The sequence below is a fragment of the Amblyomma americanum genome, chromosome 4 (assembly GCF_052857255.1).
Source record: "Amblyomma americanum isolate KBUSLIRL-KWMA chromosome 4, ASM5285725v1, whole genome shotgun sequence".
Lineage (NCBI taxonomy): Eukaryota > Metazoa > Arthropoda > Arachnida > Ixodida > Ixodidae > Amblyomma > Amblyomma americanum.
The window spans coordinates 147747267-147768997 of record NC_135500.1 but is presented as its reverse complement, the minus strand read 5'-3'; the positions used below and the strand labels follow the sequence as shown (position 1 = coordinate 147768997).

Here is a 21731-nt window from a genome sequence, read left to right as displayed (position 1 = left end):
TAAGCTGTGTGTGCCCTATACGATGGCAAAGATTCACTTCCTTAAATGTACTTGGTGTGTGCAAAATTTCTATTCACCTAAAACTGGCCTTACTAAATGTAGTTTGTTATTTATTTCATTGTTTCAAAAAGCAAAGGGTAAAGAGGTATGGATGCGCAGCGGTAAAAACCGCACAGTAGTGTTAATGCACTGCAACACGAATTTTAGCACCTGCTCAAGATTAGAATTCAACCGTATGACATGATTGCAGTGTATGCAGAAACTATATTAGCATCACTCTGTCCTTTACAGCACCCAATAACGTTGTCGAGCCCATATGCGTGCGACATGTAACCATGTCATTTGGTTTAATTCTGATCTTGAGCCGTCGCTAAAATTCCCGTACCAGAGTGGTACCCATCCTGTGAAGTTTTTTCCTGCCTGCTGAACAGCTTCGACTATTAAGCATTTATTTGGTGTATGCCGCCAAAACGAAAGTGGAAGCTTTTGGCAACATTTCCTCACATAATTGATATCACTCTGTAAAAATTTTTATCAAGGGCTGTAGATATGGAAAGATTCACGATATGAAATCATGCTGGAGACTGTTTCACCTCTATTAAAAAGCTAAGCAAAAAAAGAGAAAACAGTGAGAATTAAAACTTGCAATGCCTCTGCACTAGCACAATCTCTTTGGTTTTTAACTAAGAGCACGCAAACATACATGACATGATAAAGTGCAATGCGGTGCAATTTTAAGCCTCTTTGAAACTATGAAACTCATGGCACAAGGCAAACTCATTGACAACAGAGTTAAAAAAGCAAGTTACTTCCAGGGAGCTTAACTTTGCATTTCAAGAGTTTTATTTCTGAATTCACAGCATGGCTACCTGTCTCAAGTGCCATTTGATACAAACATGGGGCTGAAAAAGACATTGTGTGCAGCAAGTTATACAAACAAACAACACAGAGAGGCCACCCAGAATTATATAGGTACTGTAATCCCGCATTTACAAAACATTTATTCCTGAATTTTACAACAAATTCATGAGCAATACATGCTTGCAATGCAAACATGAGGCTGAAAATGTGCAATTTGTTGGCAGAATAGAATTTATCAAAACAGTGCATTCTCTTAGAAGGAAGTTGCTCAGTTCTTTGCAAGCAAAGGCAATGGAAGCATTTTCTTGAAATAAAAATGGCCAGGGTGCATTGGCCTACACAAGGTGACCATTCCTGTTGCTTCAACTGACATCAAGTGGACCCCTCCGTATCACAGTCAAACTTCTCTTGTGAGGTCTGATCATCACAGACTGGCTTTTCTTGTGAGGGCTGATCATCACAAGCTGTCTTTTCTTGTAATGGCTGATCATCACAAGCTGGCTTTTCTTGTGAGGGCTGATCATCACAAGCTGGCTTTTCTTGTGAGGGCTGATCATCACAAGCTGGCTCTTCTTGTGAGGTCTGAGCTGCCAAGATGAGGTGCTTAATGCCAAGCATCCACTGACTGACCTGCAAGATAGCGTGCCATATTCACACAGTGACAGATGATAGCAACACAACGGCACTTACCTCACTCGCGTAATCAACCATAAGTGAGACATGCAGAGAATCTGCCTTCACATGGTTTCCATTCAGAAGCTCTGTGGAAAGAAAGAAATTGAGAAAGAGAACTTGTGTGACTGTTCTATATACTTTTTTTTTATTGGAAAAAAAAAGAAGTATGGCCGTAGGCAAAGGTTAGATTTCAGTGTAAGAAGCAATTAACATCTTCATTTATGGACCTCTGCGCTTGTCACATCTGTGGCTTTCTGTTCAAGCCAAAAATAGAAATTAGGCCGTGGTGGTCGAATTTCGATGGAAGCGAAATTCTAGAGGCCCGTGTACTGTGCGATGTCAGTACACTTTAAAGAACGCCAGGTGGTCGAAATTTCCGGAGCTCTTCACTACGGCATTCCTCATAGTCTAGGGTCGCTTTGGGACGTTAAGCCCCCATTAACCAAACAGAAATAGAATGAAAACAGAATACAGTGCCATCTAAGTGTGTTTGGAAGACCAAGGTGATGTGGGAGGAGCAATGTAAAAATATAAAGAAGATGTAGTAGATGCAGAAGAATGTAGCTTTGACAGAAAGCATGGCCTTCTATGGCCCATGGCTTGTATGGGAGCTGTCGTAAAAAGATAGCGTTGGTGGAATACAAGGGGTTCTATGGGAACACCTGTTGCACTATGCATATATGTCTTTGCTCTGTCCAAGTGCAAAAACCGTACACATCACTCAATCCATCAGCTGCAGATAGACTTCTCGCATCCCACATCTGTGGTGATGTCACTTCAGTTATAATGCTTGGCTGATGAACAGAATAAAAAAAGAACGGAAGACAAACTGTAGCGAAGCAACGGAGAAGGGAGCACAACACACAGCACAGCTGAGAGCTCAAGCTCTAACAAAAGTGAAGGAGACAGCATGTGTGCCAGCACACATGAACTACGACACATATGCTTTTCCTGGGGCACTTTCATCCAACTGCCAAATGACGAGAACCAGAAAGGTGTTCAATGATATGTCTGATTATTTCATAAACCACAGCAGCCAAAATCATGAACTTACTTCGCTAAAAAAAAAAAGTGAAGCACAGAATTTTGGAACTTCACTGAGATACCATGCAGGTGTGTAAAGTGCACTAAATGCATAATTTTTTGAATTTAAATAAACTTGAGGTTGAACACACAGCTACAAACTTACCTAAAGCTAATTCACGCAGTCGTTGCTGCACTGGTAAGCTGAGCTTTCCCTGTTCCCAGAAGCTCTTGAGGACTCCTAGGCGCTTTTTCACATCATCTTGTCTTCTTTTCTATAATTGCAAACACAGAGCAAGCACTCCACACATCAACAACATTCCTCCCACGAAGCATAAAAAGCAGCTGTTGCACATTTCATTTGTGGTACACACTGTTTCTAGTTTCTTGCAATTCCCTTTTCTTTATTTTCATCTCAATATTACTCCAAGTATTATGCTAGTAATTTCATACTACGGTATAATTTGGCACGCATTCTCACATGACACTCCAGTAAAACAGAAAAGACATTGCTGGCTTGAAGCTTTTGCAGCTATATTTTAAACGGCAATTCATTTCACATGCTAGTTTTCACTCGCCAAGGCCCAAGGTGTATTGGCAGTTCAGATGGCAGCACATCTCTACTGCATGCTGATGTTATTCACCAAAGCCTTGTGCACTTTTTGGACTTCAAGTGATACATACTCATCATTCCAATTTTTTAAAATAATGCAGTACAAAAGGTCACGTTTGAGCAACACATAAATATTTGTGCAGCACATTAAAAACAGTGAGACAAGGCCAAACAAATGAGAAACTGCACAAAATATGTTCTGCCTTGCTAATATGGATGAACGGGCTTGCTGGTGGTTAACGAGGATGGAACAGTGCAGAGAAGACATGACATGGATGAAGGAAACTACATGCTAACACCAACTTGCACGAGATTCCATGTAAAAAGTGCTGGACTCAACTGTGCTAATTCACCCGCTGTTTTGCTTGGATGCATTTAAAGGCAAAGGCTTTTGAATAAACACTTGGCTGCGAGTTGGTGCATATGCTTGCCCATGATAACATTTTTCATCTCTCCACTACTGGTTCGGCATTTTCAAAATGGCACACAAAAGAGAGGGTGGAAACACGATGAATAGGCAGCCAATTTGTCAGCTGGCTCCTAAACATGTTTCTAAGCAGCCATAGGCCCCCGCGCTGCGGTGTACATGCTCCAATTAAATGTTGACCACGCGCTTTTACGGAAAGCTTTTAGTGAACAAATTTCATGAGAGGTGTAAAGAAGCTGACAAATTCAGCTCATTGCCACAAAAATATTGTTACAAAATTCCTACCCGTCATGAAATAATTATGTATGTGTGGTTGAATAGTTGCATCACCCGCTGTCAAGAACACATCAATGCTGATCTGACAGTTGCCTTAAGTGAGGTCAAGCAACACACTACAGGCAATGCCTCCAGATCTACTTTTTTCTATCTCAGCAATATTAGTGAAATGAAAAAAAGAAATACAGAAAAGCAGCAGTCTTCTGACAGCAGTTGCACTGCTGTAATGAAAACAAAAAAGAAAACTGAATAACGAGAAGCAAAAACAATGCTGATGGAATTTTGAATTTTGTTTTGAGTTAGGCACGAGACAAAAATGTGCGGAGATAAATAAGCACAGTACTGTCTTATACCACTTTAATTTTCACACTCAATCAGCTACTACAAGACAAAAACAGCATACTTATACTGACCTCCATATCTTTAGAGCACTTCACAACAATCTTGTCAAGGTGGTTAAAAGTTTCGTCCTTGAGACATTCTGGAGGACAGGCATCCACTGCCTTTGAAGTGTCATTGACTTCCTTTGTATCAGCAATTTTAGTAGCTTCTACAAGAGTAGTTGGAGGGCCTGTGCACAGAAAAGACAGAAACCACGGTCACAGTCACCCACTGTGAAGGTACAACTATAATACAGAGTGCCCCAATCAAAGATGAAATAAAAAAAATGTCAGACTGAAATACAGAGACAGTCCTGAATGAAGCAGAGCATGGACATTGAGAAAAAGGAGACAATTACAACATATGTAGGCAGTGGCTCTCTTGGTTGTCCAATGATAATGGAAACCACATTTGATATCAAAAAGTCCTGCTGCCTGGATCTCATCCTACTTTTTACTAAACTTGTTCATTATATCTATGAAATTTTGCTATGCACACTTTTGAGACGACCTCAAAGAAGAATGTCTGATGGGAGGCTCAACTGCTGGGACCAAGTAGGCCGCAACTGCTTTGAGATTGGACTACTGGGAAGAATGATCTGATCTATCATTCTCACAGCAAGGTAAAGTTTGCTCCATATCCAACGAAAAAAACTGTGTCAGTTCCAAGTTGTCTTGCCAATTCAAAAGAGGCAAAAAGGTTCTTTGTGAAAGACTGCAACACACCAAGATTCTGTAATCACTTAACATAAGAACTCCTTGCCGACAGGCCACTCCGCGCGAGTTGACATCAGCATGTTACATTCCACCTGCTACCTCCCTCCTTCCAACTTCCCGCAGTGTGGCCACAGTTTATTTTTAATACGAAACTTAATTGTGAGATGTTACCAGAATAAGAAATCTGCAACAAAATACGACATTGAAAACCAAGGCTCCCTTAGAGTGGGACACGCTGCATATGATATAAGCAACTTTGAGCTTCTTGGATATCTGTTCCTGAGACACACAATGCTTTGCATATGTGACATCTTGTGATGCTGGACAGGATAAGAGAACAGTAATATGAAACTTTTCTTGTTCGTCGAGCATAGCTGATTGCTTACACTGGATTAAGATTCCTCACAAACGGAACAGAAGCACAGCTGCAAGAGAACTTCAACACTCTCAAACTGCAGTGTTCATTCCACCTGTGTGCAACTAGAGGCATGAAAAATTGGATACCACTGCTGACTACATATTGCCAACAGCACTCAAAAAGTTCTGACCTTTCCTCCATGCATCAAAACTGCCTTCAATCAATGGGCTGATGATCGAATTTATGACCAATTAACTTCACTGTTGGTAACAGAACAACTTTATTTTTTATTCTGCGGGTGAGGATGTGTTATACAGGATCGGTTCGATAAAAGATCGCTTTTCCATGCAGCGGATTCCAGAAGGGCTTACTTCGAATTTACACGCAGACTTTTGCAATCCTACCTGGTGAGCAAAAAACAGTTGCTCCGAACCAGCGAGTGGATGTCAAGAGCGTCGTTGCTCATGTGCAGCCCATGTGCACATTTCATCTTCGTATCAGTTCTGAAACTAATCATCCGACTTTTGTCTTTACTTCGCATCTTATTGCCTTCAACTCAAGCCATACCCCGTTGTACAATTTTTGAGGAATGAATGAATGAATGAATGAATGGCGCAAATGATTTGGCGACGTTTTTTTTTTTTTCTCGCTCTCGGCAAAAGTGAGCACAGACATCGGCAATCAAGAATGCATCGAGTTACTTGAACCTGATGGAGGCAGCGCCGTGCTAGTTGAGGCAGGAGCACTCTGAGATTTCAGACCATCTTGTGGGAACGGAACCCTCTTGTTCAGCAAATTTCTCTTGGGCGCTGCCGCGGCAGGCGTCCCTTGCACACCCGTGTAGGCGAACACCGGAGGGTCGTTCCACGCCTTGTCATCGTTCCCTATTCAAACAACACAATAATAAAACCAGTGTCAAGACAAGCTAGACCGGTAACGCATTTTCGAAACAGCTGTGCAGCATATGGCAATTAAGTTTCCTGTCAGCTCGTAGATGTGAAAGCAACTGCACGGGCCAATGGGTTTGCCACGCCGTTTGCAGCCAACAGAGCGAATCTGCCGGCACACGACAATTAGGTTTATTAAACGGCGTAAACGGGACGTCCCGGAAAGGAGGGGGAAGAAGGAGTAACCGGCTTATTTAACTGAAAGTGAAACAAGGTAACTACCTGGCCTGAGCGCCGCCATACTTGTTTTGACACGTGATGTACTTATTTGTCTAGTTTGTTAATCCGGCTATAAAATTGTATAATTTTGTAAAGAAAGACGCTTAATATTGTGTTGCATGTTAATAAGCAGTTTTTAGCTTATTATATTATATATTAGCGACAATTAAGATTTATACACTAATTATTAACCACAATAAACTAGAATTTTGTGATGTACAAGCAACAATTTCATTTATTGTAGAAATTCTAAAAAATAGCAGCGCATGAAGCGCAAACAAATTTTTTTTTGACGACAAGAGTAATCTTCGTAAGCGGCAACTAGGCAGCAACGCGAGCGACTCCTCACGAGTCCTTCGCTTCCGTCAGCAATGATTGGCCTCAAAATTTAGCTATCTGCTATGGAAAGAACGCCCGATTAATATTCCAGCAGGCCTGTCTGTTCTGGATCATGAATGCGTAAAAACTTTCAACAAAGCTCGTCCTCTGGTGAGTACGCGCGGTCTGGTCACGCATCGATTCGCGAAGTTCAATCAGTCGCGGACGGCTCGTCGAGTGCTTGCTGATCGCGACTTCTGTTTCTTCTCTGCAAATGTTTCTCATATGAGCGCTGTTGAGCTCCTGCGATCCAGCTTTACGCGAGTCTGTTGTGATGCGTGGACAGTAGTGAGCTACGACTCTGCAACACGCGTGGCGTGATCGCTAACGCATGCCGCGCGTATTTGTTCCTCATAGGTGAGCGTTTGTCGATGGGACAAGTGCTCAAGAAAGTTAAAGAAAACGGCGAAGGTAACGAGGATGACCACACCGAAGGTAAGTTTTAGCATGTCCGCTGTTTTGGGAGGCTTTGGCGCACGGTTAATGCAACAGAGGTTTTTTTCGTGCGCGCTGTGTCTGCGACTGACCCCCAAAGCAAACGGTAGCGATAGAGCTAAAATAAAGTAGATGTGGCATTGTTATTCATGGAGCCAAAGCGCAAGCAACACTTTCAGTGGCGTAACTGCGCAGAAGAAAACTAGCGTATCGTATCTCTACATGCTTATCAGGTCGTACAACAGAAAAGGAAAGAAAAATGTCAGGACTCAAGCTTGCGCTTCTAATCACGGCATTGTTTTTGGCAGCCTCTCACTCTTCTTGGTGGAGCGTGCTAGCAGCCAGGTTTATCATAGATGTGTGCAAGCTTAATAATCCTTCACTCCTAATCTTGGATGGAGAGCTTACACAGCACCAGTTCTGAGAGCTGTAATTTATCTGGCAGTTTTTGGCCCGAGAAGAAAGCAAAGCTTTGGTACAAAAAATTTGGCACCAAACTCTTGGTATTGATACATTGCTGCATCACATTTGTGCCATCATATGTGAAGAAGTGTTTCTGTGTTAGGCTTTTCATTTCAACATGTGCTGAAGTGCCTTCTCCCTGTACTGCCAACAGCACTCCCCTGGACCGTTTTTCAAAATGGTTGAGCCAGTACCAAGAACGAAGTGCCTCAAAGATGTGGCTATCAGTGCTGCTTGGAAGTATTTCGGCTCTTACTAAGAAAACATACAGAAGAGAAAGTTTCAGTAAAGCGAATGAACTAAGAAACAGTGTCAACTGAGAAGAGGTTCTGTTTGGTTAATTACAGTTGACTAACAAAGTTGTTTTTGACTCTGAAAAGCAAATCAAATGAGGAAAAACAAGCGCATTATGTGATAACGCGTACCTTTGGTTAAAAAACTCTTGCAAGGTTTAGGTCTAGGTTTAAGGGGTTCAACGTCCCAAAGCGACTCGGGCAATGAGGGACGCCGCAGTGAAGGGCTCTAGAAATTCCTACCACATTCAGTTCTTTAACGTGCACAGACATCGCGCAGTACACGGGCCTCTAGCATTTCGCCTCCATCGAAATTTGACCTCCACGGCTGGTATCGAACCCGTCTTTATGGTCAGCAGCTGAGCACCATAACCACTGAGCCACTGCGGCAGAAGAGGAATAAAATGATTGCTTAAAGTTAGGGAAGAGGGACGTAGAGGGTGCCATGGTCTGTGCACTCTTGCTGCTGTGGCAGCAGAGTTGATTGGCATGTGAGGTTCAATAAGATGTGAGGTTCAATAAGATGTCACATGTGCGTTAAGTATGACCTGTAGTTGTCTTGCATGGCTGTCAGGCAGGCTTCAACACAATAATCGTGGCTACCTAAAATTTGTGTCTTTGGGAGAAAGCATTTTAGCTTTTCAACTTACTCTCAATGACGAGTAGAAAATTTTTCTAAGCACTTTTGAAGACGATAAATACAAACCTGTAGGAGCTAATGCGTGCGTGCTGATGAATCATTGTGTGACAGGGTTTCCAGACCTGGCAAGCTGGCCTCCAGAGCTGAGCCTGGCTGTGCTGTCACACTTGAATGCCACAGACCTCTGCTTGGCGTCCTGTGTGTGGGCCCATCTTGCCCAAGATGAAGTCCTCTGGCACAGGTGACTAACTCAAGGGTAGTCTTTCCGAACAGGCAACAGTTGCCCTTTGCTCATGTGTATGTGGGATATGTGTGCTGATTATGAGACATTGGGTTGTATAGCGTAGTAGCCTGTGTAGGACCAGTGTAAGCAAGGTCTAAGGGAGGCCACGACAACCAAACTTCTGCTTGTTTCTGTGTTACTCATTGCTGAGTGACTACATTGGAATAAGTGGGGCAGCATTCTGATTAATAACAATTCTTGAAGATGAAGTCCTCTGGCACAGGTGACTAACTCAAGGGTAGTCTTTCCGAACAGGCAACAGTTGCCCTTTGCTCATGTGTATGTGGGATATGTGTGCTGATTATGAGACATTGGGTTGTATAGCGTAGTAGCCTGTGTAGGACCAGTGTAAGCAAGGTCTAAGGGAGGCCACGACAACCAAACTTCTGCTTGTTTCTGTGTTACTCATTGCTGAGTGACTACATTGGAATAAGTGGGGCAGCATTCTGATTAATAACAATTCTTGAAGAAAAGTGCTTTGTGAGAGTGTGTGAGCTGTCATGCATACTCTTGATTGTGGTATGGTGCGGTTGATATCTTGGCCTGTGCTTTCCTATACCGGCTAAGAAGTGTCTAGGGTCCAATGCGCGTTAAAAAAAATCTCCAGTAACCACTTCTCAGCAAGTAATCATGTGGCTATGGTTGTTTTACAAAACCAGAAGGCAGTGGATAGGAATAGTGCAGAGGCGTTTGCTGAACCGACAGTCCTTCAGAAAATCTAAGTTGCCAAGAACTGGGCTGTGGGGAATCCTCTTGCACCATGGCAGTGCATTGGCATAGCAGTGCATTTCTTTGTTTCTTATGATGAACCTGTGCGGACAGCGATTTCCAACACCTGAAGATGCCCTCGACTCTCCGGCATGAGCACCTGCATGCAGTCAGTGATACACAGTGGTGTCAGTGCTTTCAGGACACTTTTAGGAGAACGAGTCATTGTAGGGAGTGCCAGGGGAAGTTCTTCATAAAGTTGTAATGGTTGGTACAAAATGTCTACTGTTGATGACAAGTGCCTCTCGTCGTTATACTTGTGTCATGCATGGTGGCGCCTTCAAGCAGTGATCAGGGCGACCAGTTACTTTTAAATTTTGAGGCAGCTGTGATGCCTTTGCGTGACAGGAGTGTGGTGTGTTGTTTTGACTTGTGGGTGCCTGATCCACTGGTGACTTGAGCCAAAGTAATGTGGTGCAAAAAAACAAACGAAAGTATAAATGCATAGTTATCAAGATCAATGTGCTTGTTTTCTGTCTGGAGCACGATACATCATTTCTGGCTCATTGTTGCATTCCTTTTGCATAGTTTGTGTATCAGCCAGTGGGGCTACACCAGCATCTATGGCGCACCTAAGGAACCGGGCTTCTCTTTTCGGCGGCTGTACCTGCAGCTTGATGAAGGAACCATCACATTCAACGCAGACGCGGAACTGGTGAGGCAAACTTTGAAAGCAGCGGGTCCCAGTTTTTCAAGCACGTAGGGACGATTTCCGGAGGTTTTACTGGGACTTGATCCTGTAAGGCTCCTTGCATTTTTGCTGCATTGTTCTTTAATGTAACTTAGCTTAGCAGCAGGTTATCATGTTCAATCTTTTGATAAACTGGTGCATGTATTTTGTTGCTGCGTTCTTTTTATACTTACTATTCTGTATATTTATTGAAAAGGTAGGGTTTTTAATACACAACATCGCTTCTTTCACTGGCAAATAACTGTCAAGTTAATGTGAGCTAGTGTTTAGCATGCTTGCATTATGCTGCTAATGCAAGTATCGTAGTGCTAGTAGATGACAGATATAGAAGTTAACATAGTACAAGTTTGTGGGTTACCCTTCACAAATGGCTGCCTTTAATTAAACATTCATGGATTACAATATTGCGAAGCTTCTGCGAGCTACTAATCGGCCAGTGGTGGGCGTGCGGCTCTGTCAAGGTGTCAGGTTAGTTCTTTGCTTAATTTCATTAGCACTGCACCATAGGAATGTCGAAGGTTGGGTGAGACTTTGTTTCGAGCGAACAGCCAAATTTTAAAATTTCAGGCTTGTTTGATAGAGAAGTTTCTTTACTTTTGAATTACCTAAAGCATGTCGGCATTTGTCACTGACAAAATACTTTTTTTACCGCTTTCTTTCACATAGTGTGCGGTAGAAAAGTGGGCATGGCCCAACTCTGTCACACCCAGTTTTGTTAATTTTTTCTGTTTAATGCCAAAGTTTTATCTTTTCACTATGCAATATCTCACTTTTATTCATCTAGCTTTGTCGGTCATTGGAACTGGTACACTTGCTTAATGCTCATTTTATCTTACGTTTACTGTCAGAGAAAATGTCAGCTAGGTACTCAACTAAACAGTTTGGACCAAGTGCTCATAAACATTTGTAAGCGTGAAAACTGTTCACACATCTGTTGATGGTGCCATTTGGGAAGAATGGTTGCTCAAGGAGTTTGTGCTCACTCCTGAGTCACCCTCCATCTCTACTCTGACATATTCAGATGCGTAATAGATCTTCAAATTCATGGATTCATCGAAACAGCTCAGTAAAGACACAGGAAACAAATAAAGATGCTGTACTGATACAAACAATGGGAAACAGTGTAACCAAGAAATATTTTGGATAATCACCTTTCAAAGACTTTAAGCTCGTTTTTCTCAAAACATGCTTATTGTGCTTGCCCTTTTCTCGAGCAGTACGAGAAGTAGCTCATAGAAATTTTTTCACCTGTAGCAGTAGTGACTAAGACACAATTAGGACTATGGTGAATAGTTGATATAATGTTGCATATATACTTATTGCATAAAAAGTTCTGAAAGAGAAAATGTGATGCAGTGAAAAGTATAGTGAATTCACAAAAACAAGTTTTCATTTTAGGCCCACAGCTCCACAGTGCGAGATGTATGGGCCCTTATGCATATCTAATTTCAAAGCTGTGTGAAGAGCCCTTTTAGAGAAAACAGTAAAGTTGTGTAAAAATAAATGAAAGAAACAATTAAAAATGCTCGCTGCTTTGTTTCTTCTAAATTTTAAGTTTTCTGTAAGTACTCCTTTTAGGGGCCATTTCTGTAAATTTTCATTAATTTAGGTTAAAATACTACTTGTACAGCATAGGTATTTTATTATCACTGCTTCAGATCTCACCCCACCTTGAAGCCCAACTGCAATAAAATTTTACTTATGCTAGGATGGCTCTGAATGTGCTGGGTATGTCGTAAAACTAATTGTGACAAGAGATCTAGTACTATTGTTACAGACATTAAAGTTCTGTAGCAGACAATGCATGTACTGGTGGCGTGTTGCATATTTAGATAGCTTAGTTGCAGCCCAGTGGATTTAATGCCGACTAAGGAAACTGAGACCACTGAGAGCTTGTTTTTAACACTACTAAAAGAGGATACTTGTATAGGGCGAAAGATTTCATTGCAGTTGACCTTTAACGAGAAAGTTTGGCATCTTAGTTGCCGAAGACAGAGATTTACCTTTACAAAGTATACATGGCATGAGCAAGTTTATTGGCTGAAAATGGCTAATTTTGTCTAATGTATTATTGAGTTTTGCCACTATGTATACCAAATAAGATAATTATTCTTTGCGGAATTGCATTTGAGGTAGCGGTGAAAAATGAGTTGCACATGAAGGTATTACAACCTATTATTACACGTACTGATGTCTATCGCTACTCCTTTTTTCCCGATGCTGTAGAAATTTGGAATCAACTACCAAGTGACGTTGTGGACCAAACAGATGTAGAAAAATTTGTGATAGGTGTGAATGCGTTCCTGGAAGATTGCTGTGCAAATCTGTAATTCTGTGCATTTGAGTGTTTCTTTTTTTTAGCGAAGAGAATTGCACTTGTGTCTGTATATGTTTCCCTCCCTGTAATGACCCTCATGCAGAGGGTTAACAGTATGAATAAATAAAATAAATAAATAAAAATAAATGCGACTAATTTGTGGGTCACACATGTAGATTTAGCTTTGTTGTTTCGCTGAGGGCCTTTGTACTGTGTACTGCACTTTTGTGAAGATTACCTAGCCCAAGTGAAGCTAAGCCAGTCCAGACCAATTACCTCATCGGTGGCCGCACATTCTCACCGTTATTTGTTCTTTTCTAGATTCTCATGGCAGATTGCGTAAACTGATCTTGTGGGACATTTTTCCTTGCGCTGCTCACGTGAGTTGCTTCGTGCAACCTTGCAGGGAATGCAATACTTCATTTCTCAGCGGCTTGTGAAAGATGTCCCCATTGAAATTGCAAGGTTCCTGCACAATACCAAGCGCCTGAATTCTCGTCAAACTCGACTGTACCTGGAGTCAAGGTAGGCACAAGCGTATACGGTGCTTAAGAGGCATTGAGTATTTCCGGTTTGCAGGAAAAGATTTTCTAATATCTGGCTTTGACTGAGCAATGACAACACAAGCACACATTGTTATAGTTCATCGCTACGGAGCAGCACTGCAGACATGAAAGGAGAGGACACACAACAAAATGCTGGACTATCAACTGAGGTTTGTTCGGAAAAAACTTCTTTTAAACATCACTGTTCTGCACGTCAAGGGGTTAGACAACACTTGGAAACGGTCAAACACTCTTTTTAAAATGTCACTGTTTTACAAGTCAAGGGGTTATACAGCATGTGGCAATGGTCAATCAAGATTTTACAAAAACTGTCAATAAAAGTGAATTCCTTCGCATGCAAAGTCAAGGTTGTGCTGCTAACGCATGTTGTATAACCCGTCGACTTGCAGAACAGTGATGTTTTAAAAAGAGCGTTTGACCATTTCCACGTGTTGTCTAACCCTTGACGTGCAGAACAGCGATGTTTAAAAGAAATTTTTTCCGAATCAACCTCAGTTGATAGTCCAGCGCTTTGTTGTATGTCCTCTCCTTTCTTGTCTGTCATAGTTGCGCGCTACTCCGTAGCAATCAATTCATACCAGCTTGCCCAATTAGCCGTTCTGGCATTGTTATAGTGAACATTTTTGCAGCTGGGTTTTCAGGAAGCATGTGCCATACTTGACAACAGCTTTTCTTGGCAATAAAGGGAATGCTACAGGGGCGAGGCATTCGTAACTGTGTCAGTCTGGCAAATACCTAGTTCAGTCACAGGATGGCCTGCCTGGCTGCCCGGGCCATTGCTCTTTGTGCTGTAACCTCACTTCGTCATTGGTGTAGCTGGCGCGATCTATAAGAGTTTCTTGTAGCAAGGTGTGCCTAGCAGATTCATTGTAATCAAGAAAAGTGTTTTTCCTTGACTTTATAATGCTGAGAGCTGGCAGTTGTGTTAGAAATGTGCTTTATAATGATTATTGACAATATATTATGTTGTCAGAGAAATAACTGAAAGTGGGGAGTACATTTTGCTGCGTAGGAAAATAGGGTGTGTTTCGGCTCCGTAATTTCCACTCTGTTGCCAGCAAAAGTTTTCGTGAAGTATAGCACAAGCTTTTGTTTTCTCTGCTTTGGCTGACATCACGCTCTTTGCTCATGGTGGAGTTGAGAGAAAAAGATCATATGTTTGGTTGCTGGCTGTAGCATATCAGAATGAGTTTAATTCTTGGTGGTAGATTCACAGGTCTTGATAAAGATGCTTAACTCATTAACCCAGAGAATGTTCATACTCGTATGGCACTTGGCAGAATGCACATGCATTGTGAAAACTTTTAGCTTCATTGACAGTATGCTGTTGTAGCACGAGATCTGAATGTACCATTATTTATATTTATTTATACACAGTACCTACAGCGCCCTCACTGGGTCACAGTCTTAGAAGTTTTGGCAATGAATTATCATACACGTAGATGTGGCTAACTGTTTGCATGACTAAAGTCATGCAACCTTTAACATGTGGCTTCCAGACGTGCTCTTTTCTTGTTTGTGCAAGAATCTTGCACTTGTGCTTTGGCTGTGTTCTGTAATGGCAGGAGGGCCAATGTCACATTGATTTTTTTTTCTGGTTCTGTTGAAGAAAGATGTGCGCACTGAGGGGTTGCATAGCATTGCAGAACCAAGTCACATGACAGGGCAGGGACGAGCACTTTCATTGCTAAGTAGTGAAGCACGAGAAGCAGGGAAGGCAACACAAGGAGTAGAGTGCACCAGATTAGAAAAATGTGGGGGGGAAGACTCACACCAAAAAACAAAAAATGCAACAGAACGCGGTGTGAGCCTTCTGCACATGTGATGCAACTCCACACAAAGCCAGCCATGCACACGCCACCTAAGTGAGATGCCCTGAAGAGATATTGCATTTACTTCTCCTTTTCCTCCCCCCCCCCCTCCCTCTGTGTTCATTTCTTTTCCTCTTTTTACCACTTCCCCACTTTCATAAATAGTTTTCGAACCCCCCCCTCCCCCAATTTAATTTTGCCAATCCTTTGTGCTGCCTGTCTCTGCTTTTATGCTTCCCGCTTCTTGCTGTTTGTCTCCTGTGTTTGCTGGCTGCCTTGCTTTGCATCATTCTTTACATGCCCCAGATGGTTTTTTTTTTGCTCGCTATGCCTTTGGCATGCAATGCGTCCTCCTCGGGGTGTCCCACATGGGTGATGTGTTTGCATCTGGCTTTGTGGGGAGTTGTACCAATTTTGCCCCACCTATTGTCGAATTAAATGTATTAGTATTAGAACCTGCATATTTGAAAAATCTGTCTGTCTCTTTGTCAATCTGTCTCAAGCCTTGGTTTACATGTGACAAAGTGGAGAGGAAGAGGGAAGACAAAGAGAGGGTGGGAGGCAGTGGGTGGTGGGTGGGGGAGAGTGGAGCAGGGGTATTGCGCCTCGCATGGTGATTGACAGAGAGGATCGTGCCACCTGCTCGCATGGTGAGAACCCGTCAGCAGCAGCGGCTGCTTTATCTGGGGGGAGCACTAATGCTAATGCATGCTCCACTTTTTCTTTGTGTTTTCCTCATATTTTCTCATCCAGCCTTCGCTTTAGTACTTTGTTCTCTTTTTTTTTCTGTTCTTTGTGCACCTTTCTCATTGTGTTGCCTTCACTCTTTCTTGTCCTTTGCTGCTTGGAAATAAACATAAGAGTGCAGTTGACAGCTTGACGGTTGGCACTTGTCCATGTCTTTGTCACATCTTGGCCCTGCTGAGCTGTGCAGCCCTCAGTATATTTCATCACCAATTAGCATATGGCTAGCGTATGGGCATTGCTGCTGTTCATGCCCAATGTATGTATGTTTGAAGATTTTTTGGTTACTTCAATTTCGGCCAGTGGAAACTTGCTACTAGTTGAACACCGGCAGGCTTTCCCTTGTTGCTTCTTCTTTCTTAATCATAGACTCTTATAACATTTACAACTGTGTGGAGCAATGAGGTAGGCTACCATGGATGTTTTTGCACATGATGGTCTGAATTGCTTATGCGCCATAAAAGCCAATACAATACAGTAGGCTATCATGGGGCTGGCCAGATATTGGATTTTACTAGGGTATGTTGTCACCAGTTGTGTTTTTCCTAAGGCCCTGCTCAGCATTGTCAACAGCAACAACAGAGAACTAGAACCTAAAAATTGGTTCTCCCTTCTCCTTGGCAACTGGCCTCCACTTCAAGGTGCACGCAAAAAGTGTATTTGACCTTGTTTCCAAGCTGGACATCTTGGTGACCGAAAAAGTTTTTAAAAGCTTTTTTCATGGGTTCTATATTGTCCAGGCATTTGCTGTTCATAGTAGACCCTATAGCCCTTGAGCTTGTTTTACGTGTGGCAATTTTGACCCAACTGCTGCAGCCTCGAAGTGCTGTGGTGCCTAAGGTGTCATTCTTTATACAGCCTGGAGTAGCATGCCAGGCCAACAACCAGGTAGACCTCTCCTGTTTCATTAAAGTCTCCCTCCTCCTCCTTTATACAGCAGCATTCTTGTAATAAATATCAAAACTAAGCAAAATAATTCTGCAGTTGTGTGCTCTGGACAGTCCCAAGGCCACATAACCAAAAACTGGGAAAATTGTCCTTTTATCAATAATAATCTTCTTAAGCAAGCATAGTCGTCCTTGTCATATAGCTGGCATGACGTTCTGCATACTTGCGCTACAATAATAAAATTTAGCTGAGATGGTCCAAGAAATATAAACTTGCCCTGCAAGTTTCAGTGAAAACAAGCAAACAGTTGGAAAGTTCACTCTTTAGAGTAGTGTCCCGTCGTAGTTAAGTCAAGCATTTGAGCACTGGGCGCATATGAGCGCAAGGCACATAATTTTTTGTCTTCTTTATTGTTATAGTACTAATGTGCAAGCCTTTTTTCGGTGGCAGTAAGTGCACCTGTGGTGTTGTTATGCACTTTGCTACTTGTAAATCGGCCACTAATGTTAATTTTGCACTGTTCACTTCTGAAGGGCAGGAGGGTCACTCTTAGCTCAGTGTTTTTCAACTGTGCAGAGTACAGGAAAGATGTATCAGTATCAGATCGGAAGGAACAGCTTGATCTGTGAATGGATTGATTCACTTCCTTACTACTCGGTGTTGGCCCAGTCGCCTGCTTCACAAGTATCGGCAATGTATTTTGGTTATTTAAGTCAAAGGTATTGTTGAAAGACATGGTGCCTCTGGTGCGACTTGCAAGGCAAGATGTGCAAGAAGTGTTGGTGCCAATGGGTGTGCCACTTGCAGGCGCCAAGTGCTGGACCATCTGGTGGAGCTGCAGAACTTCGAGAACCAACTGCTGCCCGAGGCCCTGCGGCGCTTCTTCCAAAGCCTGCAGGCACCCAACACCCAGAACAGCTACCTCAGAGCTCTGCTGGAGAAGTTCTCGCTACGTTTTTGCAAATGCAACCCTCACCTGGGACTCAATTCCGGTGAGTGCCTACTCTAGTGACACACCTGTGGCATTTTTTTCTTCTCTTTTGAAAAGTGAGGTTAATTCGGTGATGTTTCCATGGTACAGAATAGGTTGTGTTGGAACAGATTTTTTTTCTGGTGTAAAATGCAGAATTTAAGATAGTGCTCCACACTTTTTGAGGTGCACGTTGGGCTGATTTAAGGCTAACTCTGCCGTGAAATTTGAAATGCCTTCGAATCTGGGTCTACCGACTTCATTACAAACATTCTTTGCTTGTAATCACTGCTGGAGTCATTAGTCATACCTCAATATAATGAACACGGATAGTACGAATCATTGGCTATATCGTGTTTTTCCTAAATATTTTTAACAAAGTCGTGCAATTCTTAATTTACATATTGAACGCGGTTTTCCGTAAAACGGATATATCTAACTGCCAAGCGCAAAGCTGTGCCCGCTTGGATGGCAGGCAGCAAGCATTCGTGCCGCGATTCATGCTTTGTCTTGCACTTGCCTACAGCGTCACGAAAGATATAGCAGTGTGAACAGTTGGTAGCTAGGCAGCTGGCACCTGTTTGCGCATCTCGCATCCCTCGATACTGCCCAGAAATCAGCGTGGATCATCGGTTGTAGCCTTCCATTGGCCGTTCCCACGTCGGCTGTCAATGAGGTGGTAAAAACGGTGCTAGCTTTCGTTCTGTCTTCTTATTTTTCACACGACACCAGCTGCTTGGGAAACCAGTGGGGAGACCATCCTAGCTGCTGACGTTTGACTTGCCTCCACCGCGTGCAGACTATCCTAACTGGCGTTTGGCATACTTTTTTTTCTTTTTGCGGCCGCCACTTGCTGCGAGCGGCTTTGAAACAGCGCTAAGGCTTCGGAAAAGGTCACTTCCTGTTGTCATCTCTTCACTGACTAAATTTCGTTCTTGGCGAGATTTTATATTGCACATTTTCGGCTATATTTAAATATTGTACAATTGTTTATTCTGTTCACTTTAATGAGGTTTGACTGTAATAGGCTGGCACTCATTCACTTGATATTCCTTTGGCAGTTCGGCAGTTACTATTTTTTTTTTATACTGTAAAGGTGACTCTTGGAGGTGGTGCTGCCATATTTCTCTTGTGATGGAACTGTTGCAGCGAGTGTGCCATTAAGGCGGGGGTCCCTCTTCGGCTGAGCGAATGTTCTTTTTTAGGCTACGTTAATGCGAGCATTCATGTTTGTTGTTCAAACGGCATAATGTAGGCTTGCTGTACACTCTGTCAGTCAATGCACACCACCAAGTGTAGCTGCATTATCAACTGTGCATGAGGTGAGGGGACTTCGTCATCTGCATCATCTGCATTGCAGATGACAAAGTCTGTAGTTTCGTTGATATCACCTACTTCAGGGAACAATTCTGGAGAAACTACTCCACTTACGGCAGTTTCGTTTGGCCTACATATGGTCTCAGAATGTGCGTTTGTTGAATTGTATTTGATTTGCAGCCCTTTAAATATATCAAAAATTTGGCTATTTTGGGCATGAATATGGCTGTGTATAGGGGTGCACAGCATCAATACCACTTGGTACGGCCAATATACTAGTGCAGTTCCTTTTTAACTGTTTTTTCAATTTGAAGGTTTTTTTAACACTGCTGCACGATCTTAAAACAGGAAAGCAATTAAAAATGAACTAGCAAAGTTAAGCTGATTAAACTTTGCACACTGTACTAGTATACCGTCCGTCCCAAGTATTAAAGATACTGATCCCCTCTGAGTTCAATAAATCCGGGTTCTTTTCATACATAGAGTGCAGTGCTGCCAAAGCAGACACGCCTGTTTGCACTGGCTATATCCATGTCCGAGTATAGTAGTTCGTCGTCAGTCAAAAGTAGAGACAAGCATCTTTCACTGTAACAAAGCTCAAGTAGCGTGGCTGGCAGCGTCCTGCACTTCTTTTTACTTCTTACCGCATTTTGCGCTGCCCATCACTGAGACCGCGAGAAGTGAGTGACGTGCTGCAGAGTGATAAGCAGCTGGCATTCTTGTTTGCTCTGGTTACATCTGTTCCCGAAAAGAAGTTTGCCATCAGTGGAAATTGTAATCAGAGGCTTTAATAACTTTATGCCTACTGCCTTGACTGGGATTTCCAATGCCTAGCATGTCATTTTGTACTAACCCTCACTGGGGCTTCGAGAAGCACGAGTGATACGTGGCAGTGACATGCTTTTGTGGGTGAACCCCTTGCAAAGCTTCTGGAATCTTGCACGCTAAGAGTGAAAAGCTTTCCCGTGGCCTTTGTTTGAATCTAGCTCAGAACACAAGTTTTTTTTGGTCAATGAAAGGATGTTTTCTTCTTTGGTGCCACTGCCTAGCTCTGTCTGCACATAGTGATGCAACTCCTTACCAAGGTGCGCTGTTTTTGTTGACTTGATTCCTTTTGGTAATGCAATAACATTGCAGGCACTAAACGCAGCTGTGATTACATGACTTAGCCATCATAAACTATATCAGGCAGCGTAGGCATTTTGTTAAGAGTGTCCGCATCAATGTCTACTTGGTTTACCTTGGGAAGTGTCGCAAGTCCCACTGACTGCTGTCTCTTCTGTCCCTGCAGACATGGTGTACATCCTGTGCTTTTCACTCATCATGCTCTCGGTTGACCTGAGCAGTCCCCACATCAAGAACAAGATGTCCAAGCGCGAGTTCATACGGAATGTCCGCCAAGCCATCCACCGAGCAGACGACGAGCTCTATGGGCACCTCTACGATGACATATACCTGCGCGGACATGTTGCCCCAAACTCCGAGGACTGAGCCGTCCCATCACCAGAAATCCATTGTTAACGTTACCTCTCACCCTTACGCATGACGTCTTGAAATTCATGTATTTGGTCTCATCAGTCTGTCATAGTCTTTGTTGCACAGTGTTCCCCTGATTCTGTGCATGGTTGTGACACATAGCAGCCGTAGTGTTGTTTCATCAGTTTCGCATAGCATATGCTTAGTAAGATTTTAGTGCGAGAGTATTCTTCGCATGCTGAAGAAGTTAAGCGGCAAACTAAATACATTGTCATGATTTAGGCCTCATTTATAGTAGTGCCAGCTTGCTTCTCAGCCCCTGGGCTAAGATCAAAGTGTCATTTTACACAATAGCTATGCTTAATTGATATTTTTCTGCTCACTACTCATGCAAAATGCTCTGCCACTGGAACTAATGCCAGTTATGTGCTTGCATCAAGCATTTTATCTGTGAACACGTATTGTGCTAACATTTTCCAAAACTGGCAATTTTCACTTGCATTGCTCACTTCAAGTACTTGCTCAGGTACTAGGAAAATGCCTGCCAAAATTGAATGTTGGACTTTGAGTAATAAGCAGGCTACTGGGTGAGGTTATGTCATGATCTGGACCATATTTGGACAGATATATCTTCGAGATACCATTTGAAGAGTATAAATGCTCCAACTAATGCACTGGACAACTACTTTAACAAAGGCATTCGTGCTACATTTGTACAGCTCGATGCACATAATGAAACTACCCTACAGTGACCTTGGGCTGCCCACTTAGCTTCATTTTAATCTCTTGCTTTTGCCACCGTGGCATCTGCTGTCAAGCATGCTTTTGCAGATCGAGCTAGTCAAACAACTGTAGTGAACTGAACTTGCTAGTCTAGAGCAGGTACATCTATTATTTATTGGACATTGTTCTCTCTCGCATGAATAAAGGTTGTTCAAGGAACAAGACTCAGTGCTGTTCTTTATGATGTGTAGAACGTGCCGCTACCAAGCTCGGCTCGCTGCACATGGCAGGTCAACGAGCCTAGAAGATCTGCTACTTGTGCACATGATCAGGCTCCTGCAGGCATGAAGAGCATTGTTGAGCTGTGCACTTAGGCCACTGCAAAGGCAATACCAGCACTTTGAGGCTAGTAGTGGTGCTGTCTCATAAATGCCTCATACTCTGTGGACTTCAGGTCACTCTGTGCACTAGGT

At 42.8% G+C, this 21731-nt stretch overlaps 2 protein-coding genes across 3 annotated transcripts; one reads left to right on the top strand and one right to left on the bottom strand.

The window, feature by feature from the left end:
* Positions 1-825: 825 nt before the first annotated feature.
* Positions 826-6556, bottom strand: LOC144128500 (steroid receptor RNA activator 1-like). Of its 2 annotated transcripts, none has more exons than XM_077661940.1 (6): positions 6500-6556; positions 6038-6214; positions 4289-4446; positions 2726-2834; positions 1552-1622; positions 826-1491 (listed from the first exon to the last, which is right to left on the bottom strand). In XM_077661940.1, the coding sequence occupies exons 1-6, from the start codon at positions 6516-6518 to the stop codon at positions 1234-1236; spliced, it is 792 nt and encodes a 263-aa protein (XP_077518066.1). In that variant the 5' UTR covers positions 6519-6556; the 3' UTR covers positions 826-1233. The 2 variants fall into 2 exon arrangements, with proteins under 2 accessions (XP_077518066.1, XP_077518065.1); XM_077661939.1 differs by having other exon boundaries at positions 1070-1491; positions 6032-6214.
* A 169-nt stretch (positions 6557-6725) lies between these two features.
* On the top strand, positions 6726-21482 carry LOC144128497 (F-box only protein 8-like). The gene is made up of 7 exons (XM_077661936.1): positions 6726-6985; positions 7232-7309; positions 8816-8945; positions 10284-10410; positions 13170-13288; positions 17580-17764; positions 20351-21482. Exons 1-7 carry the CDS (start codon positions 6952-6954, stop codon positions 20548-20550), a joined length of 873 nt encoding a protein of 290 aa, XP_077518062.1. The 5' UTR covers positions 6726-6951; the 3' UTR covers positions 20551-21482.
* The last annotated feature ends 249 nt before the right edge of the window (positions 21483-21731 follow it).

Bases quoted from the DNA above. Each gene is read 5' to 3' on its own strand.
- LOC144128500 (XM_077661939.1), bottom strand. The intron at 2,835-4,288 runs GTCAGTATAAGT...TTGCAATTATAG, and splicing joins AGTGCTCTAAAGATATGGAG to AAAAGAAGACAAGATGATGT. The intron at 1,623-2,725 runs GTAAGTTTGTAG...TTCTTTCCACAG, and splicing joins ACTGCGTGAATTAGCTTTAG to AGCTTCTGAATGGAAACCAT.
- LOC144128497 (XM_077661936.1), top strand. From the start codon at position 6,952: ATGCGTAAAAACTTTCAACAAAGCTCGTCCTCTG. The intron at 7,310-8,815 runs GTAAGTTTTAGC...ATTGTGTGACAG, and splicing joins CGAGGATGACCACACCGAAG to GGTTTCCAGACCTGGCAAGC. The intron at 17,765-20,350 runs GTGAGTGCCTAC...CTGTCCCTGCAG, and splicing joins TCACCTGGGACTCAATTCCG to ACATGGTGTACATCCTGTGC.